This window comes from Heterodontus francisci, chromosome 25 (genome assembly GCF_036365525.1).
Source record: "Heterodontus francisci isolate sHetFra1 chromosome 25, sHetFra1.hap1, whole genome shotgun sequence".
Classification (NCBI taxonomy): domain Eukaryota; kingdom Metazoa; phylum Chordata; class Chondrichthyes; order Heterodontiformes; family Heterodontidae; genus Heterodontus; species Heterodontus francisci.
In genome coordinates this window covers 57,412,590-57,432,080 of record NC_090395.1, presented here as the reverse complement: position 1 = coordinate 57,432,080, position 19,491 = coordinate 57,412,590, and the positions used below count along the sequence as shown (strand labels likewise).

The window sequence follows — 19,491 nt, the reverse complement described above, 5'->3', positions numbered from 1 at the left end:
TTAATTGAAAAAAAGTCATGCTGGGATTGGAATATTAATGCAAAGACTGAGGTGCTAAATGTGACATTGATCCCTAGATTCATAATAGGATTTCAAGACTGGATGACTGTGTCTGCTGGTTCCTTAAAATGCTTATATTATATTGTTAATCAGTTCCAAGGTGAGCTGGATTCATCATTGTTCGTCCTGTGAACTCTACTTTATGTGGGGTCTGAGCACCAGCATTTTTATTGCAACAATAGACCTGTGTTTGATTCCTACTTCTTTGTTCTACTATCCTCGTCCCATTTTTAATTTCTTTAATGAAGTTTGTTGATAGTTTAATAGATGTTTCCACTTTGAATTTTTATCTGGTTAGCACACTGCAACACTTCCAATTAACGTTCCGGTGACTGATACCAGGTGGCTTGCTTTTCTTTTTCTAGATACAAAATGGTTGGTAGGGGTTATCGACAATGTACAGCTGATGGTTGGGATGGGCCAGTTCCATCCTGTGAATGTAAGTTTTGTTTCCCACTTTGTACTGTGACTGACTTGCTTTTCTGTGCCAATAATTGAGCCACTTTCAATGAACTGTCATGCAGTGTTGGTTCACATCCACGTTTTCTTCCCTATAGTATTTTAACATCCTCCAGCGTGGTGCTCTGGTTTTTTGGAATGGGAGGGAAACAGTTTTTCCAAGCTTCGATTCACAGAATCACAGAATTGTTACAGTGCAGAAGAAGGCTATTTGGCCCATCATGTCCGCACCGGCTCTCGAAGAGCAATTCACTCAGTTCCATTCCCCTGCCTTCTTCCCATAACCTTCTACATTCTTCCTTTTCACCTAACAGTCAAATTCTCTTTTGAACACTTCCGTTGAACCTGCCTCCCCCACACTCCCAGTCAGTGCACTGCCGACCTTAACCACTTGCTGCATGAAGAAGTTTTCCTCATGTCACTTTTGGTTCTGTTAGCAAATACTTTAAATCTGTGCCCTCTCGTTCTTGATCTTTTCACGAGTGGAACAGTTTCTCTGAATCTACTCTGTGCAGACCTCTCATGATTTTCAATACCTCTATCAAATCACTTCTCAGCCTTCTCTTCTCTAAGGAAATCAGTCCCAACCTCTCCAATCTATCCATGTAACTGGAGTTTCTCATCCCTGGAACCATTCTCGTGAATCTTTTCTGTACTATCTCCAATGCCCTCACGTCTTTCCTCAAGTCGGCACCCAGAACTGGACGCAATACTCCAGCTGAGGCTAAACTAGTGTCTTAAACAAGTTCAACATTTCTTCCTTGCTCTTGTACTCTATGCACCTATTAATAAAGCCCAGGATACTGTATGCTTTATTAACCTCTCTCTCAACCTGTCCTGCCAGCTTCAATTACTTATGCACATATACAACTAGGTCCTTCTGCTCCTGCAGCTCCTTTAGAATTGTACCCTTTATTTTATATTGTCTCTCCATGTTCTTCCGACAAAAATAAATCACTTCACATTTCTCTGTATTGAACTTCATCTGCTACCTGTCTGCCGATTCCACCGACTTGTCTATCTTCTTTTGGAGTTCTACACTATCCTACTGACGGTTCACAATGCTTCCAAGTTTCGTATCATCTGCAAATTTTTAAATTGTGCCCTGTACACCAAGGTCTGGGATATATAAATATCAGGAAAAGCAAGGGTCCCAACACTGACCCTGGGGAACTCCACTACAAACCTTCCTCCAGCCTGAAAAACATCCATTGACCACATTCTGTATCCATGTTGCTACCATCCCTTTTATTCCATGAGCTATAACCTTGCTCACAAGTCTGTTGTGTGGCACTGTATCAAACGCCTTTTGAAAGTCCATGTACACCACATCAACAGCACTTCCCTCATCAACCCTCTCTGTTACCACCTCAGAAAACACCAGCAAGTTAGTTAGACGTGATTAAAAATGAGATTGAATCATGAACTTGTACTGGGATATATATCTATATATATATATATTAAAATATATATGTATATTCCATGCATTCTTGCTAATAAAGTTAGTTTTAATAAAAAAAATTAAATCATTTTGACCTGTAAGCATCATTCTGCACCCAAAAATCTGTTTATTTTTATTTCAGCTGCTATCTTAATACATAGTCATATATTTATTTCTCTCTGAAAATTTAAAGTGAAGGATTTTAAGTGTTTTTAATTTCCTGGTTTGCTGCATGTGAATACTTCAATTTGATTGGTTGCCTATTTGCTTGCTGAAATCACTGCACCTGCACACTGTTACGCCCGAGGCGGAAGCAATGCATTGTCAATTCAGTCCCATCATTCCACAGGTCGCAGCATAATATTAAAGTTTTCCTACCCAACCGGAAAAAGAGCCAAATTAAACACTCTGGTAAGCCCACAGAATAAAACAGACCAAACCATGTATCTTTAGACAACAACAAATTAACTATTTATTAAACAAACTAAATCTTAAACACTATTAAGATAAACCTATGTCTAAAGACCTTATAACTTCTTATTTTAACCTAGCACCTCCATTTACACACATACATTTAAAATCAATAGTTAACCAGTTTTAAAAGTGGTGTTTTTTAAAAAATAGCTGTTTCTTAAGAATAAATAAATAAGTCTTTGTGGGTTATGTTCCTGATGGGTGAGGTATCCTGGTGTAAAAATAATGAAATACCTCTCGAAATCTTCACACGGATTTGATGAAACAGTCTGTTCTTAATAGGCATTCAAAGCACTTTGGCTGCAACGGCATTAAACAGTTCTTTAAAGAAGGAATGTAGCAATGGGTCCACTCAGATTTTAAAACTGACAGTCACTCAGTTGAAACTTTACTCCAGCAATACAAATGGTCTCTTCAAAGGGTTTTTTTCCTCCTTAGATAATTAATAATGAGCCTGTAGCTCATTGTAGAATTTCTGCTGAGAGAAATAGACAGCTCTTTGCTTCAGAAAGCATGTTTTGCTGCTGGCTGGTTCAGACTAATTTTTGCCAGTTTTTACACACTGTCAAATCGAAACGTTATACCATATGACCTCTCTTTCCTGCTGTGACCTAGGGACAGGTGCAGCTGGCACACTGTGCTCAGTCTTAAAGGCACACTGTTTTCAAATAGAGTCTTAAAGGCGCACAATTATTAATCTGAGGAGGGTAAAAAAAACAGTTCTGTGACAACACCAAGACATCCCTTTGGCTTGGTGCCAAATTTAAACTGCTGTCAGGAAAGGGAAAACTCCCACCACAGGAATCACTGGATCTTTGAAGGCACCTTTCTTCGAGGCCAGTGGCAACAGCTCTTGCTTCGCCCCAACAGCAAAATCTAGGCTAATAGTATTAACAAGCAAATGGAAGATTCATTATTATGAAAATGCAGTTTAATTTCCTCAAATCACAAGATGCAAATCAATGGGAAACAGCGAAGCAGACAAAAAGATAGATGTAGAAAGGATAAGTTGAGTGGGACATAATTTATTTGCCACAGCAACATAGTTGATGTCCCAAACAAGAGAGATTGAAGGACTAAAAAAGCAGTGGAAGAAGAAAGTTAATTTGAAGTTCATTCTGATCACACTGCATGCATATGATACATCTTAAACTACCCCACCTAATTTCCTGAAGGAAGGTCTGAAGACATAATTTTCTTGGGCACAAAAGTAATGAAGTAAAATTGCAGTGTATTTATCAAAATTGCTGCATTATTCAACCTTAGCTTTTGCAAGAAAGGAATCAGACACAATGCACCTTATCTGGTGCACACACTCCCCTGCCAAATGTATCCTCGTAATACTTGCTTCAGTATCTTGAAAATGAACTTGCTATGATGTAATTATTGGTCCATCATGTCTGACTATACCATACTCAAAAATTAATCCTAATTCAGCAGTATCAAGATAATAAAAACATTTAAAGCTCAGGGGTAACTCAGCAATCCCACCTACCCAGCTACACTCACAAGGAATGTGGGTCAGAGATAGACTGTTATGCTTGTATGCTGCCTTCCACTGGGAGCATGGACTGCAGAATTAATCCTATTATTCCAAATCAATTTTGCATTCCAAATCTCAGCAATCTTAAAATGGCCTGCGATTTTATTACGCAAAACACAGAGGTCCCAAGGTCACACAGGGACATAACAGGAGGAGTTCAGCCCCTCAAGTCTGTTCTGCCGTTCGATTAGATCATGGCTGATCTGTATCTTAACTCAGTTTATCTATGTTGGTTGCATATCCCTTAACACCCTGCCTAAGAAGAATCCATTAATCTCAGTTTTGAAGTTTTCAATTGACCTGGCTTCAACAGCTGTTTGGGAGAGACAGAGAATTCTAGGCATCTGCTACCCTTTGAAAAAGAAATTTAAAAATTGCACATGTACTTGACAGTTGATGGTGTAACTTAATTTAAATCTAACAAAACATATAGCTTTTTAAATCTATGCCACTGTTATCCCAGAAGCTGTTGTCAGACATGTCAGGTCTGAGCTTTTGCCATATGAAAGGAACCTAATGTATGAAATGAGAAATGGCCATTCATCAAATCAGTGGTGCTCCTTCCAGAAGACTTTAATCTTCTGCCCTATTGTGAATGGTAGTGTTGGAGCAAGGAGTCGGGTTTTGGTGGGTGATGGAAAGTTTAGGGGGTGCAAACTTTCCTGGTGTTTTAGCTGACAGGAAGTGGTAATTTGGGCCATGGGAGATCTAGGAGGAGGAGGTGGCAGGTAAAGGAGCAGAGCGGGGCGGCACAGTGGCGCAGTGGTTAGCACCGCAGCCTCACAGCTCCAGGGACCCGGGTTCGATTCCGGGTACTGCCTGTGTGGAGTTTGCAAGTTCTCCCTGTGTCTGCGTGGGTTTTCTCCGGGTGCTCCGGTTTCCTCCCACAAGCCAAAAGACTTGCAGGTTGGTAGGTAAATTGGCCATTATAAATTGTCACTAGTATAGGTAGGTGGTAGGGAAATATAGGGACAGGTGGGGATGTTTGGTAGGAATATGGGATTAGTGTAGGATTAGTATAAATGGGTGGTTGATGTTCGGCACAGACTCGGTGGGCCGAAGGGCCTGTTTCAGTGCTGTATCTCTAATCTAAAAAAATCTAATGATCCATATTTCAATCATGATTGTACTTCCGTCTTTTTCTTCCTTTTCTATTCTTATTTTAAGATCCAACCAGATCTGGGCCTGTCCCCTGCTGATTTAGTTGTGTTTGTGCAGCACATAGGAAACTATTGCATTAATTTGCTGATCAATCTTGAGTGAAAGTAATTGATATTGAAGCGGTGACAAAAATATGGTGAAAGATTTTAGTGGTAGTGGTGGTGCTGAGGTAGAACAGATCATGCTATGGAATTGGAAAGAAGTGGTCTTGGAATAAGAGACTTTGCATTTCTGTTCCCATAATTTTGAAAAATGAATTCCAATGATAGGGTAACTTGATATTCTGGGCTTATCATCTTTGTGTTAAATATCTGTGAATTTCAGTGAAAAACCTGTTGGTGATTTTGGAGTTTTGTAACATCTCTATCTTTTCTCATTTTATTTTCTGTGTAGCAATAAACTGTGGTAACCCTGGGGATATTGTGAATGGATATTACAAGGCACGAAATACGACAGCTGGAAATCAAGTTACTTTTCACTGTGACACTGGGTAAGTATTCAGTATATAAATTACTGAATAAGTTTTGTTAATTTCTATATTATTTTAATGTTGTGATTAAGACAATTTCAGATGACCGCCTCTCGTTCTTCACATTTCTGATGACATGTATCCATGTGAGCTCTGAGTATGGCTTCCAACTTAGTGCTGAACTGGAAATTTTTCAAAAAAATCTATATGCTCATCAAGGTCAGGGATATTAGTGCTGGAATTGGAATATTAATGCAAAAATGGAAATGTTAAATGTATTTCCAAGGCTCGACCTGTAAATTGAAATCAATACTGGACGTCTGTGTCTGCTGGTTTCTCAAAATGCTTAAATTATACTGTAAATCAGCTTCAAGGTGAGCTGGATGCATGAATGTTCCTCCTGTGCGCTGTACTTTATATGGGTTTTGTCAAGCACCTTTTTTTCTCTTTGTAACAGTACAAATATATTCAACTCCTATTTCATTGTTCTGCTAACCTCGTCCTATGTTTGAATATTTTTAATGCAGTTTGTTGATAGTTTAATAGATGTTTCCACTATGGACCTTTGATTTCTTACCTGGTCAGCACACTGTAACACTTTGAATTAACGTTCGGTCACTGATTAACAGGTGGCTTGCTTTTCTTTTTCTAGATATAACATAGTCGGTAGGGCTTATCGCCAATGTACAACACAGGGTTGGGATGGACCGGTTCCCCTTTGTGAACGTAAGTTATGTTTCCCGCTTTGTAAAGTGACTGACTTGCTTTTCTTTGCCAAATGAGCATTGGTTCACATCCTCGTTTTCTCCTCTACAGTATTTTGCTATCCTCTTGTTTGGAGTTCTGACTTTTTGGAATGGGAGCGAAACAGTTTTTCATTGCATTGATTCAACATTGCATTATTAAAGGCATCTAATGTGTGAAATGAAAAATGGTCATTCATGCAATCAATGCTGCTCCTTCAAGAAGACTTTAATCTTCTGCCCTTACTGCAAATGGTAGTGTTGGAGCAGGGAACTGAGTCTTTGTGGGTGATGGGATGGTTTGGATGTGCAACTTTTATTGGAGTTTAGCTGACAGGAAGTGGTAGTTTGGGCCATGAGAGATCTAGGAGATGGAGGTAGCAGATAAAAGAAACTTTCAAGCGCCAGTGAGTAGGAGAGTGGTGCTAAAGGGCAGGTGGGAGATGCTGGGGAAATGAAAAGTATAAATGGAGGAATAAAGTTGAAAAGAAAGATCAAGAAAATATGCAAGGGAAGCAGGTTGAGAAAAAGATGAATTAGAATAGGGCAAATAGGGCAATGTTTTTATACAGTGTGACAATTGGAGCAAGGCACAAGAGATGACTCACAGAAAGAGGAGCAATGGAAGACCGTGAAAGGCAATGGATGACCATGAGATGCAATGAAGCGAATTTGGCCAGTGGCAGGGATGGGCATTATTGATGACATCATTATTTTTGCCATTTTTTAAAATTGAGTGTGTATTTTCTTTTGGTTATCACCCTTTCTTCCTACCCTTTGCTCCTCATCTATTTTTCACTGCTCCCAGTCCATTGCCATCTTATCATGCTCACTCACCATCACCCATGCCAAACTTAAAAAAAAAATTAAGCGTCCTTCATTCCCCCACAAGTTTCATTGGCAATTCACTGAGCCACATTAGGAGATTTAGGATAGGGGACCAAATGCTTGGTCAAACATTTAGGTTTTAATGACCAGCTTAAAGGAGGGCAGAGAGGTAAACCGGCAGAGAATTTTAAGAAGGGAATTCCGGAGTTTGTGGTCTAGATAGCTGACGGCATGGCCGCCAATAGAGGTAGTGAATAAAATCAGAGATGCACAAGAAGAAGGATTGGAGGAATGCTGAATTCTCACAGGGTATTCGGGCTGAAGAAGGCTACAGGAGAAGGAGGAGCAAGGCAGGGCCATAGAGGGATTTGAATGCAAGGATAAATTCTAAATTTGTGGCATTGCTGTACCAGGAGGCATTGGCGGATGGGTGAATGGGACTTGGTGTGAGTAAGGATTCAGGCAGCAGCGCTTTGGGTGAGGTGAAATTTGTGAGGGGTGGAAAATGGGAGGTTGACCATCAGAGCATTGGAATAGTCCAGTCTGGAGATACCAAAAGCAGGGATGAAGTTTTCAGCTGCTGATGGGCTAAGGCAGGCTCAGGAAGAAGGAAGCCACTGAAATTGAACATGGGACTTAGAGATTTGATGCAGTACAGGGAGTGGGGGATAGTGGGAACAGAGAGCTGAAAAAGTGCAGATAGCAAAGAGGGTATCTTTTATAACTCGAAGTAGACAGTCTTGGTGATGGAGAGTTATGGCGTCGGAAGCATAGCTCAGGGTCAAATAGGACACCGCGATTGCAAACAGTTTGGTTCCGCCTCAGAAAGGGAACCAGACTATGATGACATAGCTTTTATGGAGTAATAAAAGGTAATCAGTTAGATTTAATTATCTACTCCACTGATTCTCAATGGAGAATGTAGTGTGGCACTGGCAAGAACAAGAATCAATGCTCTGTTGTTAATTTATGTGAATGATGCCCGTGCTGAAATGCTTCAAAATAACTGACTGCAATCCTTATCCTTTTCAATCATGACCCTCTGCTACCTGCTTTTTTGGCTCTCTGTCACTTCACTGGCTCCCTCCCTCCTGACCCTTGCAGTGCCTCCATGTGACAATACCGACACTGTGGAAAATAGGTTGAGACAAACATGCTGCAGAACCAGTTAGGAAAGAGGTAAAATAAATAAGTTTTAAGAGAGGGAAACAGGAGTGGAGGAGCAAAGTAAAAGAGAGGGATGAATTTCAGGAATAAGAGAATGAGTTGTAGGAGTGCAAGGACAAAGATGTAGAAGTGAAGGGATAAGCAAGAGGAAAACAGAAGAAAAGGCAAGAAAAGGAAGAAAATTTTTTTTATTTATCCTTAGCTTTCCAGTAGCCTTAGTGGGATTTGTGAAATCTATCAAATTAATTTTTAATGATGACATGAAAACATTTGAAAATCATTGCCCTAGACACTCAGCTGCTTTCTTCACCTTTGATCAGCTGAGGTCCTTGTTAAGTATCCACATCCAGCAAGAACCATCGGTGGACAAAGACTAAGCAGATATACAATATCCCCATTGCTACTTGTTTTTTACTGTTGTTGCTATGGAAATGGGGAGGGGGAGGGCCCTAATTTCTCATTGGCAACGGTGATCTGGGCTGTTTCTTCAAAGCATCTGCTGGTCCTTTTACCAACTGCTGCTTGCAGAATAATGTTTAATTACCACCTTACTAATACAGGCTAGCACAGTGAAAGATCACATGGAATCTTTTAGGCTGCAGAACTATGAATTTGTGTGAGATTAACTTGGTCTTTTTAAAAATCCTACAGCACCACGTGGACATTTACGAACGGCTATTGGTAAGTAGGAAAACTGGGGAATACAAATTTTACTAACTACATCAAAGTACATTTTTTTAAAGATTTACTGATAGTTGAAAATCAAAATTGTAAAGTTAAAAAAATTACTGATTGAATTGGTATTCAAACTAGTAAGTATATAAATCATCGGTCAGGATGATTATTAATGAAGCTTTGGTGCCCTACTAATATTTAAAGGTAAGTTTTTCAAGGCTCCACTGGTGTTCCTAATCACTGAGGCTCCAAGCCAGATGTTGCATTGCGGAGGCCTTGGTACCTAATGAACAACATAGTACATTTAGTAGTGAAGAAATATATCTCTTTGTCTATGCTCCCACTCAGTGTAAGCTTCATTATATCTTTTGAAAATTATTAGTAATTCCCATGCTGGATTTCATATTCTTGTCATCTGTTTTTCCCCTGTAGTGCAGCTTGCCTACCTAAAACTGGTGCATGAGTATTTGGCTAGCTAAGCCAGCAGAAACAGACTTCTTAAAGCCATGTTGTAGTTATTAACTGTGTTTTAAAGTTTTTTTTTTACCTTATTTCATCCAACATTACATATACATTAATGAAATAGAAGAGTTGTACCTGTTGCCTTTTTTAAATTCTTTCACGGGATGAAACACGCTGGCACCAGAAACGGTGTTGGGAAACCGGCACGCCAGCCGCTGCTGGTATTTTCGTCCTCACCTTCTGTTCCCGCCCCCAGCAGAACCAAAAAGTGTGTTTCCACTTATGGGGAAGGCCATCAATATAAGATAGTCAACATGAAATCAAATTGGGAATTTAGAAGACTTATTTACCCAGAGAGTGGGAGAGTGGTGAGAATGTGGAACCCACTACCACAGGGGATAGTTGAGGCGAATAGTATAGATGTATTTAAGGGGAAGCTAGATAAGCACATGAGGGAGAAAGGAATAGAGGGTTATACTGATGGAGTTAGGTGACGATGAATGGGAGGAGGCTCAGTAGAGCATAAATCCTGGCATGGACTGGTTGGACTGAATAGCCTTCTGTTCTGTATGTTCCTTGTAATATTATGTTTGGGTTTATGACAACTACCCATAATTTATGTTGCTATACATACCATATTTGTTTTCCAAGACTTTACCATTCTATGTTATTGCTTGAAGGTGCAATTTCACTTGCAGCAAATAAAGTTCTCAGGCTGGAAACCAACCCCTTTGAAAAATCCAATATTATTCCAATTTGTTTTAGCCAGAAGCCCAATTTGCGAGGGTGGGGGAATGAAAAGAGGTGTACTTATAATTCTGGACTTTTGGATCAAAGAAACATCACTTTGCAAAATCAGTGCCTGATATCCTGGAAGCAGTCATAATGCCTTAATTATGCCCTTGTCCACCATGTCCAGATTATATGAAGGCACAAGAAGGCCAAATGAATAACTGCTGGTAGACCAGGACTAACCTTTTTAAGCACTGGCTGATGACCCATGAATAATTCCAGAGCAACAGCTGAAGAAAATTCCAACAGAACAGAATTACTGTTGAATACACAGTTGGTATGCAAAGATTATATTGATTAGACTGGCCAAGTGAGGTGGGGTGATGGCAACAGGGGAAGTGAGTCCTGCTGTGTAGTCCGGTAAAGATCTTCAAATGCTCATCATCTGCTGCTTGTAGAAAGAGGAGCTTCCAATCAGCAGGTTGTAGAGAAGGCCAGACAGAACAATTGCAAGAAGAAGTTAGAAAGATTAGTGTACCAGGTACCAATAGAAAAATGTTTTAATTAAGTCCTTAATGTGTCCCCTGCACAAGCAGTCCTGCCCAGTTTGTCAATAAACATTTTCATGGGCCTGGATTTTGTGGGGGGTGAGGGTACAGGGGTGGGGGGTTGGTGTGGTGCAGTTTGACGGTGAACTGTCAGTGGAAACCCTGAAGTTGCAGTCCTTCACTCACTGCTTTTCCACAGGCTGTGCTGTGAATCTCCCCTCCCCTAGAGCCAGCAATCATTGAAATCAGTGAGAACTTCTCTATTTCCATTCTCAGATCGCAGTTAAAAGTCCCATTGAAAAGTTATACTTTGTTCAATCAGGAAGGACTGCATTTTTATTGATGATCTGAGTAATAATTATTGCTGAACAGTCCATTTGGCGCTGAAAAATAATTTTATATTTGTGAAGTGTTTTTTTAAATTCATTCACGGGATGTAGGCGCTGCTGGCTAGGCCAGCATTTATTGCCCATCCCTAATTGCCCTTGAGAAGATGGTGGTAAGTCGCCTTCTTGAACCGCTGCAGTCCATATGGTGTAGGTACACCCACAGTGCTGTTAGGAAGGGAGTTCCAGGATCTTGACCCAGTGACAGTGAAGGAATGGCAATATACTGCCCTTCCAAGTCAGGATGGTGTCTGACTTGGAAGGAAACCTGCAGGTGGTGGTGTTCCCATGTGTCTGCTGCCCTTGTCCTTCTAGGTGGTAGAGGTCGTGGGTTTGGAAGGTGCTCTCAGAGGAGTCTTGGTGAGTTGCCATTGCCATTAATGTTAATTATTAGATTTTGCAAATTAATTTTATAAGAAAAATTTAAGTTTTTTTCTTGATCTTTCAACTTCAACCTTGACCCCATGTGTATATCCCAATCTATATTTTGCTCCATGTAAAACTTCTAAAAAGTCATTTGATTTTCGTGTTTTTCATTTCCTGTTTGGCTGGCTGTGAGAATTCTTTATTGTGATTGGCTGCTTGGACAGCTTGATGACATCACTGCCTTTCCACACTGGGAATCCCCAGGATATTCGTCATTTAGGAACAATAGGCAAAAAGGAAAAGGAGGTGAGGTAGCATTGTTAATACGATAGTGATCAGTAAGTTAGTGAAAGAGGGTCATGATGTAGACAATATTTGGGTGGAGCTAAGAAACAGCAAGGTGCAGCAAACATTGGTGGCAGTTGTTAATAGGCCACCAAGCAGTAGTGGCAATGTTGGACACAGTATAAATCAGGAGAGGTGCATGTAGCATAGGTAATACATAGGTAATAATGGGCATCAATTTACATGTAGACTAGGTAAACCTAATCAGCACTAATACTGTGGAGGATGAATTCCTGGAGTATGTGCAAGGTGGGTTTCTGGAGCAGTACGTTGAAGAACCAAATAGGGATTGGGCTATTTAAATTTAGTATTATGTAAAGAGAAAGGGCTAATTAATAACCTTGCTGTAAAGCAGCCTTTGGGAAATAGTGACCATAATATGAATTTGACATTAATTTTGAAAGTGATGTTATGATCAGGTGAGGAGGGGTTGCGAGACTCCCTTCTTGACCTTCCCCTTTGTTTGACTGCAATAGGGTTTTTTCCTTTTTTAAACAGTGGTTGTGCTTACCACTTCAGTGAGTGTTTACCTTTTACCTTTGTTGTGATCATAAAAGAACCAATCGTACAGGTTTTCTTGAGTTTAAACAAGAGGTGAGTTTATTGTACTTAAAAATCTAAACCCAATGTAGATAAAATAATAAAATTATGCTACACTTTTACTCAGACACACACATGAGAATCACACACCCACAAATAGATTACAGAGTGATGAGGAGTAGTCTGTGTTGGATTAGAGTCCAGAACAAATAAAAAATAATATACAGTCTGTGGTGTCTATTAATTCAACTGTCTTCCAACTGAGGGTGTGTTCCTGATGTCAGTGGTTGGTAGATGTTCTTGGAGTCCGTGGAGCAGGTGATCCTCTTCCCGGGGGTCTTTGTCTTGGATCTTTTCCAACCAGCAGGCAAGCTTCGAATGCCCTAAAGTTCGCTTGTGTGGAGAGAGACAGAGAGAGAAGCACCCACCATCTTCTGCACACAAGGTCTCAGCAACTTCACCCTTTTGTAGCAAAGGGTTGCCAGTTTTCCACAGATGGGAAGGAGGTCACATGATTATCCTGTGTCCTCGTTTGCAATTTAATTAGATTCAAGTCTAGGAATTCTCCATCTCTCTCTGGACTCATTGTTTCAAGGTGGCTTTGAAGGTTTTGCCATTAGAAGTGAAGCTGCTAGCTCATTCCAAATTCATGAGGCATTGTTCTAGTGGTGGCTCGCTCAGACATTCGTCTCTCCTTTGTAAGGTATTTCAATGCAAACTGTGGTGGCCATCTTGGCTGCCAGCTTTTTAAAAGTTAATGTAAGATCCCAGCTTTCCTTTTTAAAAGTTTAATGTGGGATCCCAGCTTTCCCTTTTAAAAGTTAATGTAGGATCCAGCTTTCCTTTTGAAAAGTTAATGTAGGATCCCAGCTTTCCTTTTGAAAAGTTAATGTAGGTTTCCAACCAATGAATTAAAAATCCTCATTTGGCATAACATGTTTTCTTGACAGTGATGTAGTTCATTCTGAATCTAGGGCCTTAAATCTGAACAAAGGAAACTATGAAGGTATGCGAGGCATGTTGGCTATGGTGGAATGGGAAAATACACTAAAAGATTTGCTGGTAGTCAGGCAATTGGCTAGTATTTAAAGAAGTATTACATGGTCTACAACAAATATACATTCCTTTAAGACACAAAAACCCAACAGGAAAGGTGAATCAACCTTGCTAACAAAAAAAGTTAAAGATTGCATTAGTTCAAAGGAAGTGACTTATAAGGTTGCCAGAAAAAGTAGTAAGCCTGAGGAGTGGGAGTAATTTAGAATCCAACAAAGGATGATCAAGAAATAAAAACAAGAAATGCTGGAACCACTCAGCAGGTCTGGCAGCATCTGTGGAAAGAGAAGCAGAGTTAACGTTTCGGGTCAGTGACCCTTCATCGGAACTGACAAATATTAGAAAAGTCACAGGTTATAAGCAAGTGAGGTGGGGGTGGGGCAAGAGGTAACAAAGGAGGTCTAGATTGGACCAGGCCGCATAGCTGACCAAAAGGTCACGGAGCAAAGGCAGACAATATGTAATTAGTACAAATTAGGTGTTAATACACTGAATATTGAACAGCAGCAAGTGCAAACCTGAAAAAAACAGTGAGTAAGCAAACTGAACAAACTAAGATGAAATGAAATAAATGCAAAAAAAAAAGATTGTAAAAAATTTTAAAAAGAATGTAAAAAGAAAAATAAATCACTAAAAATGAAAGTAAAATGGGGGGCTGTCATGCTCTGAAATTATTGAACTCAATGTTCAGTCCGGCAGGCTGTAGTGTGCCTAATCGGTAGATGAGATGCTGTTCCTCGAGCTTGCGTTGATGTTCACTGGAACACTGCAGCAATCCCAGGACAGAGATGTGAGCATGAGAGCAGGGGGGAGTGTTGAAATGGCAAGCAACTGGAAGCTCAGGGTCCTGCTTGCGAACTGAGCGGAGATGTTCCGCAAAGCGGTCACCCAGTCTGCGCTTGGTCTCCCCAATGTAGAGGAGACCACACTGTGAGCAACGAATACAGTATACTACATTGAAAGAAGTACAAGTAAATCGCTGCTTCACCTGAAAGGAGTGTTTGGGGCCTGGGATAGTGAGGAGAGAGGAGGTAAATGGGCAGGTATTACACCTCCTGCGATTGCAGGGGAAGGTGCCATGGGAAGGGGACGAGGTGGTGGGGGTAATGGAGGAGTGGACCAGGGTGTCGCGGAGGGAACGATCCCTTCGGAATGCTGACAGGGGAAGGGAGGGGAAGATGCGACTGGTAGTGGCATCACGCTGGAGGTGGCGGAAATGGCGGAGGATGATCCTTTGGATATGGAGGCTGGTGGGGTGAAAAGTTCAATATTCAGTGTATTAACACCTAATTTGTACTAATGCTTTGTCTTTCAACACACCATTAACATATTGTTTGCCTTTGCTCCATGACCTTCTGGTCAGCTAATCTGTGGCCTTGTCCAATCTGCACCTTCTCCTTTGTTGTCTCTTGCCCCACCCCCACTTTACTTGCTTATAACTTTTGACATTTCTAATATTTGCCAGTTCCGAAGAAGGGTCACTGACCCGAAAAGTTAACTCTGCTTCTCTTTCCACAGATGCTGCCAGACCTGCTGAGTGGTTCCAGCATTTCTTGTTTTTATTTCAGATTTCCAGCATCCGCAGTATTTTGCTTTTATTTTCAAGGTTGATCAAGAAACTGATAAAGAAAGGGAAAACAAAATACAAATGCAAGCTAGCGAGAAACATAAAGGCGGACTGTAAAATCTTTTTTAGGTATGTGAAAGGAAAAGATTAACCAGGGCAAACCACTACAGGCAGAGACAGGAGAATTTATAATGGAGAATAGGGAAGTGGCGAAAAAAACTAAACAATTAACTTGTGTCTGTCTTCATGGAAGAAGATATAGAAAACCTCCCAGAAACACTAGGGAACCAATGAACTTGTGAAAATAAGGAACTGAAAGAAATTAGTATCTATAAAGAGGTAGTACTTGAAAAATCAACTGAATTGAAGTTTGATAAATCCCCTGAACCAGCTGAACTGCATCCCAGAGTGTTGAAGGAGGTGGCTATAGAGACAGTGGATGCATTTTTGGTTATCTTTTGAAATTCTGTAGATTCTGGAACTGGTTCCTGCAGACTGCAAATGTAACCCCACTATTTAAGAAAGCAGGGAGGGAGGAAACGGAACTACAGACCTGTTAGTTTGACATCAGTAGTAGGGAAAATATTGGAATCTATTACAAAGGATGTGATAACTAGATTCTTCAAAAATAATGTTATGATTGGGCAGAGTCAACATGAATTTATGAAAGGGAAATCATGTTTGACAAACCTATTGGAGTTTATTGAGGATGTTACTTGTAGCATAGATAAAGGAGAACCAGTGGATGTGGTGTATTTGGATTTTTAGAAGACTTTTGATAAGGTTCCACACTGGAGGTTAGTAAAGAAAATGAGAGTACATGGGATTGGGGGTGATATACTGGTATTGATTGAGACTTGGTTAACAGATAGAAAACAGAGAGGAGGAGTAAAGGGGCATTCTCAGGATGGCAGGCTGTTAATAGTGGGGTACTGCAAGGATCAGTCCTGGGGCCACAGCTGTGGGGATTGAATGTAATATTTACACATTTGCTGATGACACAAAACTAGGTGGAAATGTAAGTTGTGAGGAGGATGCAAGGAAGCTTCAAGGGGACTTGAGCAGGCTAAGTGAATGGACAATAACATGGCAGATGGAATATAATGTGAATAAATGTGAAGTTATCCACCTTGGTAGAACAACAGAAAAACAAAGTATTTCTTAAAATAGTGAGAGGTTTGGAAGTGTGATGTCCAAAGGGAACTGGTTGTCCTTGTTCATGAGTCACTAAAAGCAGGTGCAGCAAGCAATTAGGAAGGCAAAATGTATGTTGGCCTTCATCACAAGGAGTTTTGAGTACAGGAGTAAAGAAGTCTTGCTGCAGTTGAATGGAGCCTTGGTAAGACCGCATCTGGAGTATCGTGTACAGTTTTGGTCTACTCATCTAAGGATGGAGAGACTTGCCATAGAGGGAGTGCAATGGAGGTTCACCAGACTAATCCCTGGGATAGCAGGATTGTTTTATGAGGAGAGATTGAGGAAACCTGGCCTGTATTCTCTCGAGTTTTGAACGAGAGGTGGGGCTGGATTTTATGAGCCCGGCGGCGAGCTCTAAATATGTGCGAGCCTCACACCAAACAGCCAACACGATCTTAAGCGCGGCGGCTCATTTAAATCGCTGGGGCGGTCCATCCCCCAAACCCATGGAGGGGGCAGGCTGTCCATCACCGGCAATGGCGTCAGCCGCCTGTGCGCAGGTGCTGGCACCATTTTTAAAGGCCAGCCATCGCTACCGGCATATTAAAGAAAGATTCCCCCCAAAAGTAAATAAATACATTTTTTATGTCCCAATAACAGTTACAGTAAGTATTTGCCCTTTCCATCCCAAAAACACTTACATTTTACATCTGACCTGCCCACCCACAAACTGCACAACGTTTAAGGTTCATCGCTTCCCACCATCCCCTACACCCATTACTCATATTTGACCCCTCCCCCCTGCACTGATAAATTTACCTCCTCCCCTGTCGTTTTCCCCAGACGGGGATCTGAAGGCACAGGAGCTGCACTCGCTGCACTGGAGATTGCGGCGGGCTCTCAAAATCTCAGGTAAGTGTATTTAAATGTATTAATTTTATTCATTTGAATATGTTAATTGTGGTCCCGTCGTCCAGTGGCAGGGGGCCGCGTTGGAGCCTCGCTGCCGCTGGGAGGATCAGACCGGGCCCTGCTGGTGTTGAGGTCCATGGCGGGCCTCATCCAGAGCCATCTTCAGGACACTTGCACCCCTATCCCCCCACCCCACCACGGATCACGACATTGAGGGCTTCTTAAAATCCAGCCTGTTATCTCATTGAAACTTACAAAATTCTTACAGGGTGTGACAGTGTGGATGTAGATAGGATGTATCCCCTGGCTGGTGAGTTTAGAACCCGGGGACATAGTCTCAGCATAAGGGGTAAGCCATTTAAGACTGAGATGAGGAATTTCTTCACTCGGCGGGTGCTGAATCTTTGGAATTCTCTATCCCAGAGGGCTGTGGATGCTCAATCACTGAGCACGTTCAGGACAGAAATTGATGGATACTGGATACTAATGATATCAACCAATATGGGGATAGCGTGGGAAAGTGGCGTTAAGGTTAATGATCAGCCATGATCTAATTGAATGGTGCAGCAGGTTCGATGGGCTGAGCGGCCTATTCCTGTTCCTATGTTCCTAAAGAGTACTGCAATTCACTGCACAGCAAGAGGTAAAGCTCTTGCCACAGAGATGGCTAGACCTCTCAGCGAGGCTTTATTCAAAGTCAGCAGCAAGTACCCTTGCTTTGCTGCTGACTGCAAAATCCAGGTCTAAAGTGCCATGCTTGCCAATACTTTCATCTGCTTCAAGCTTACTATGGTACTTCTCAAAATAATGCTCCCACAAACTTTACCCTTGGAGTCTTTTCAAGACATTATTAGTTATGGTGTTTCCCTTACATGGTATACAGCTGTGCCTTGAGTTTCATGTGTGCATTTTCTCCCTCAGTCATTGTGCAATGTTCTCTGGCTTCTTACCAGACCGACATATGAATGTACATAGAAAGGAAAAGGAGATAAATGAAGAAATGTTTACCTTTTTTGAGTACATCCGTTGCTTTTGAATACTTTGGTGTAATGTTTGGTTTCAGCCAGGGCAGAAAACAAGCACCTGTTGAAGTCAATTGAAAGGAAAATTTGGTGGAGTGTGTAACAGGCGGCCAATCTGCTGCCACCCCCACCAAAACCAAAAATTAGTCCCTTTATTTTGCAATGCGAGGCAGAGTGGCACAGTGGGGCGGCAGAGTGGCGCAGTGGTTAGCACCGCAGCCTCACAGCTCCAGCGACCTGGGTTCAGTTCTGGGTACTGCCTGTGTGGTGTTTGCAAGTTCTCCCTGTGACCGCGTGGGTTTTCGCCGGGTGCTCCAGTTTCCTCCCACAGCCAAAGACTTGCAGGTTGATAGGTAAATTGGCCATTGTAAATTGCCCCTAGTGTAGGTAGGTGGTAGGAGAATGGTGGGGGTGTGGTAGGGAATATGGGGTTAATGTATGATTAGTATAAATGGGTGTTTGATGGTCGGCACAGACTCGGTGGGCCGAAGTGCCTGTTTCAGTGCTGCATCTCTAAATAAATAACAAATAAATACTGTCTTTATATTTGCCAAGAAAAAAGGCTTTCCTTTAGCTCTTTGTGTTAATAGGGGTTAGAAGGGGAGGAGCTTCCCACTTCATATTTCAGACTTTTATTTACTAGCATTAATGAACAGAGAAAAATATAACCCATGATTGCTTAATTTTATAATCTAGATATGTTCAGTAACATAAAATAATTTCTAATGATGTGAAAACTGCACATTTTATGTGTGTATCATTTCGCTTTACAGTTTTGGCAATGTTTGACAAAGGCAGTTTACTACAAGAAACTGAACTCTATAAAGGGAGTTCAAGACAGCGGCATTTAGAAGTTGAAATGTTTCCAATTCAGTAAAATGTTGCATTTCTGTAAGAAGTAGGTTATTGTGCCTGAGGAATCTGTACTTTCATGCACCCACAGATTTATTTTTCTCTGCTTTAATCATTGTCTATCTTATGCTTGTATTTTTTAAGGAATTATCTTGGGTATTGCTGTTAGCCTTGGCCTCATGTTTTGTGCCACGCACTATTATCGAAAACAGTTAGCAAATAAAAGGTAAGACTTTTTTTTATTCCTCTGAATTATTTTGTAGCTTTCAGAAATCCATACAGTCTTATTTATACATTTTAGACTTTGTTCACCCCTCCTCCACATCTACCACCCCACAAGTTTGCATTTTGTTTTCTTGCTGAACCTCACTTGATTTATCAAGGGAAAATACACCCTGAGAAACTTTAAAAGCACATCCAGTTTTCCATGCAAAAACTCAGTCAAGTGACTCGTTTTAATGCCTTGACAGTTGGCCATGGTTTTCTTTACTTGAGCAGGGCCACTGGCTGGCATCACACTTTTTTTTTAATATGGATTAGCCAGTG

The 19,491-nt window shown here is 41.1% G+C and overlaps 1 protein-coding gene across 8 annotated transcripts in view; it reads left to right on the top strand.

Annotated features, from left to right (window-relative positions):
• LOC137383885 (sushi, von Willebrand factor type A, EGF and pentraxin domain-containing protein 1-like) overlaps window positions 1-19,491 on the top strand; it is a 202,214-nt gene that overhangs the window by 178,618 nt on the left and 4,105 nt on the right. For all 8 annotated transcript variants that reach the window (XM_068057250.1, XM_068057245.1, XM_068057248.1 and 5 more), the window contains 5 exons: window positions 426-499; window positions 5,532-5,628; window positions 6,260-6,333; window positions 8,997-9,026; window positions 19,090-19,171. In XM_068057250.1, coding sequence (XP_067913351.1) covers window positions 426-499; window positions 5,532-5,628; window positions 6,260-6,333; window positions 8,997-9,026; window positions 19,090-19,171 — 357 coding nt within the window. The remainder of the gene's footprint in view (window positions 1-425; window positions 500-5,531; window positions 5,629-6,259; window positions 6,334-8,996; window positions 9,027-19,089; window positions 19,172-19,491) is intronic.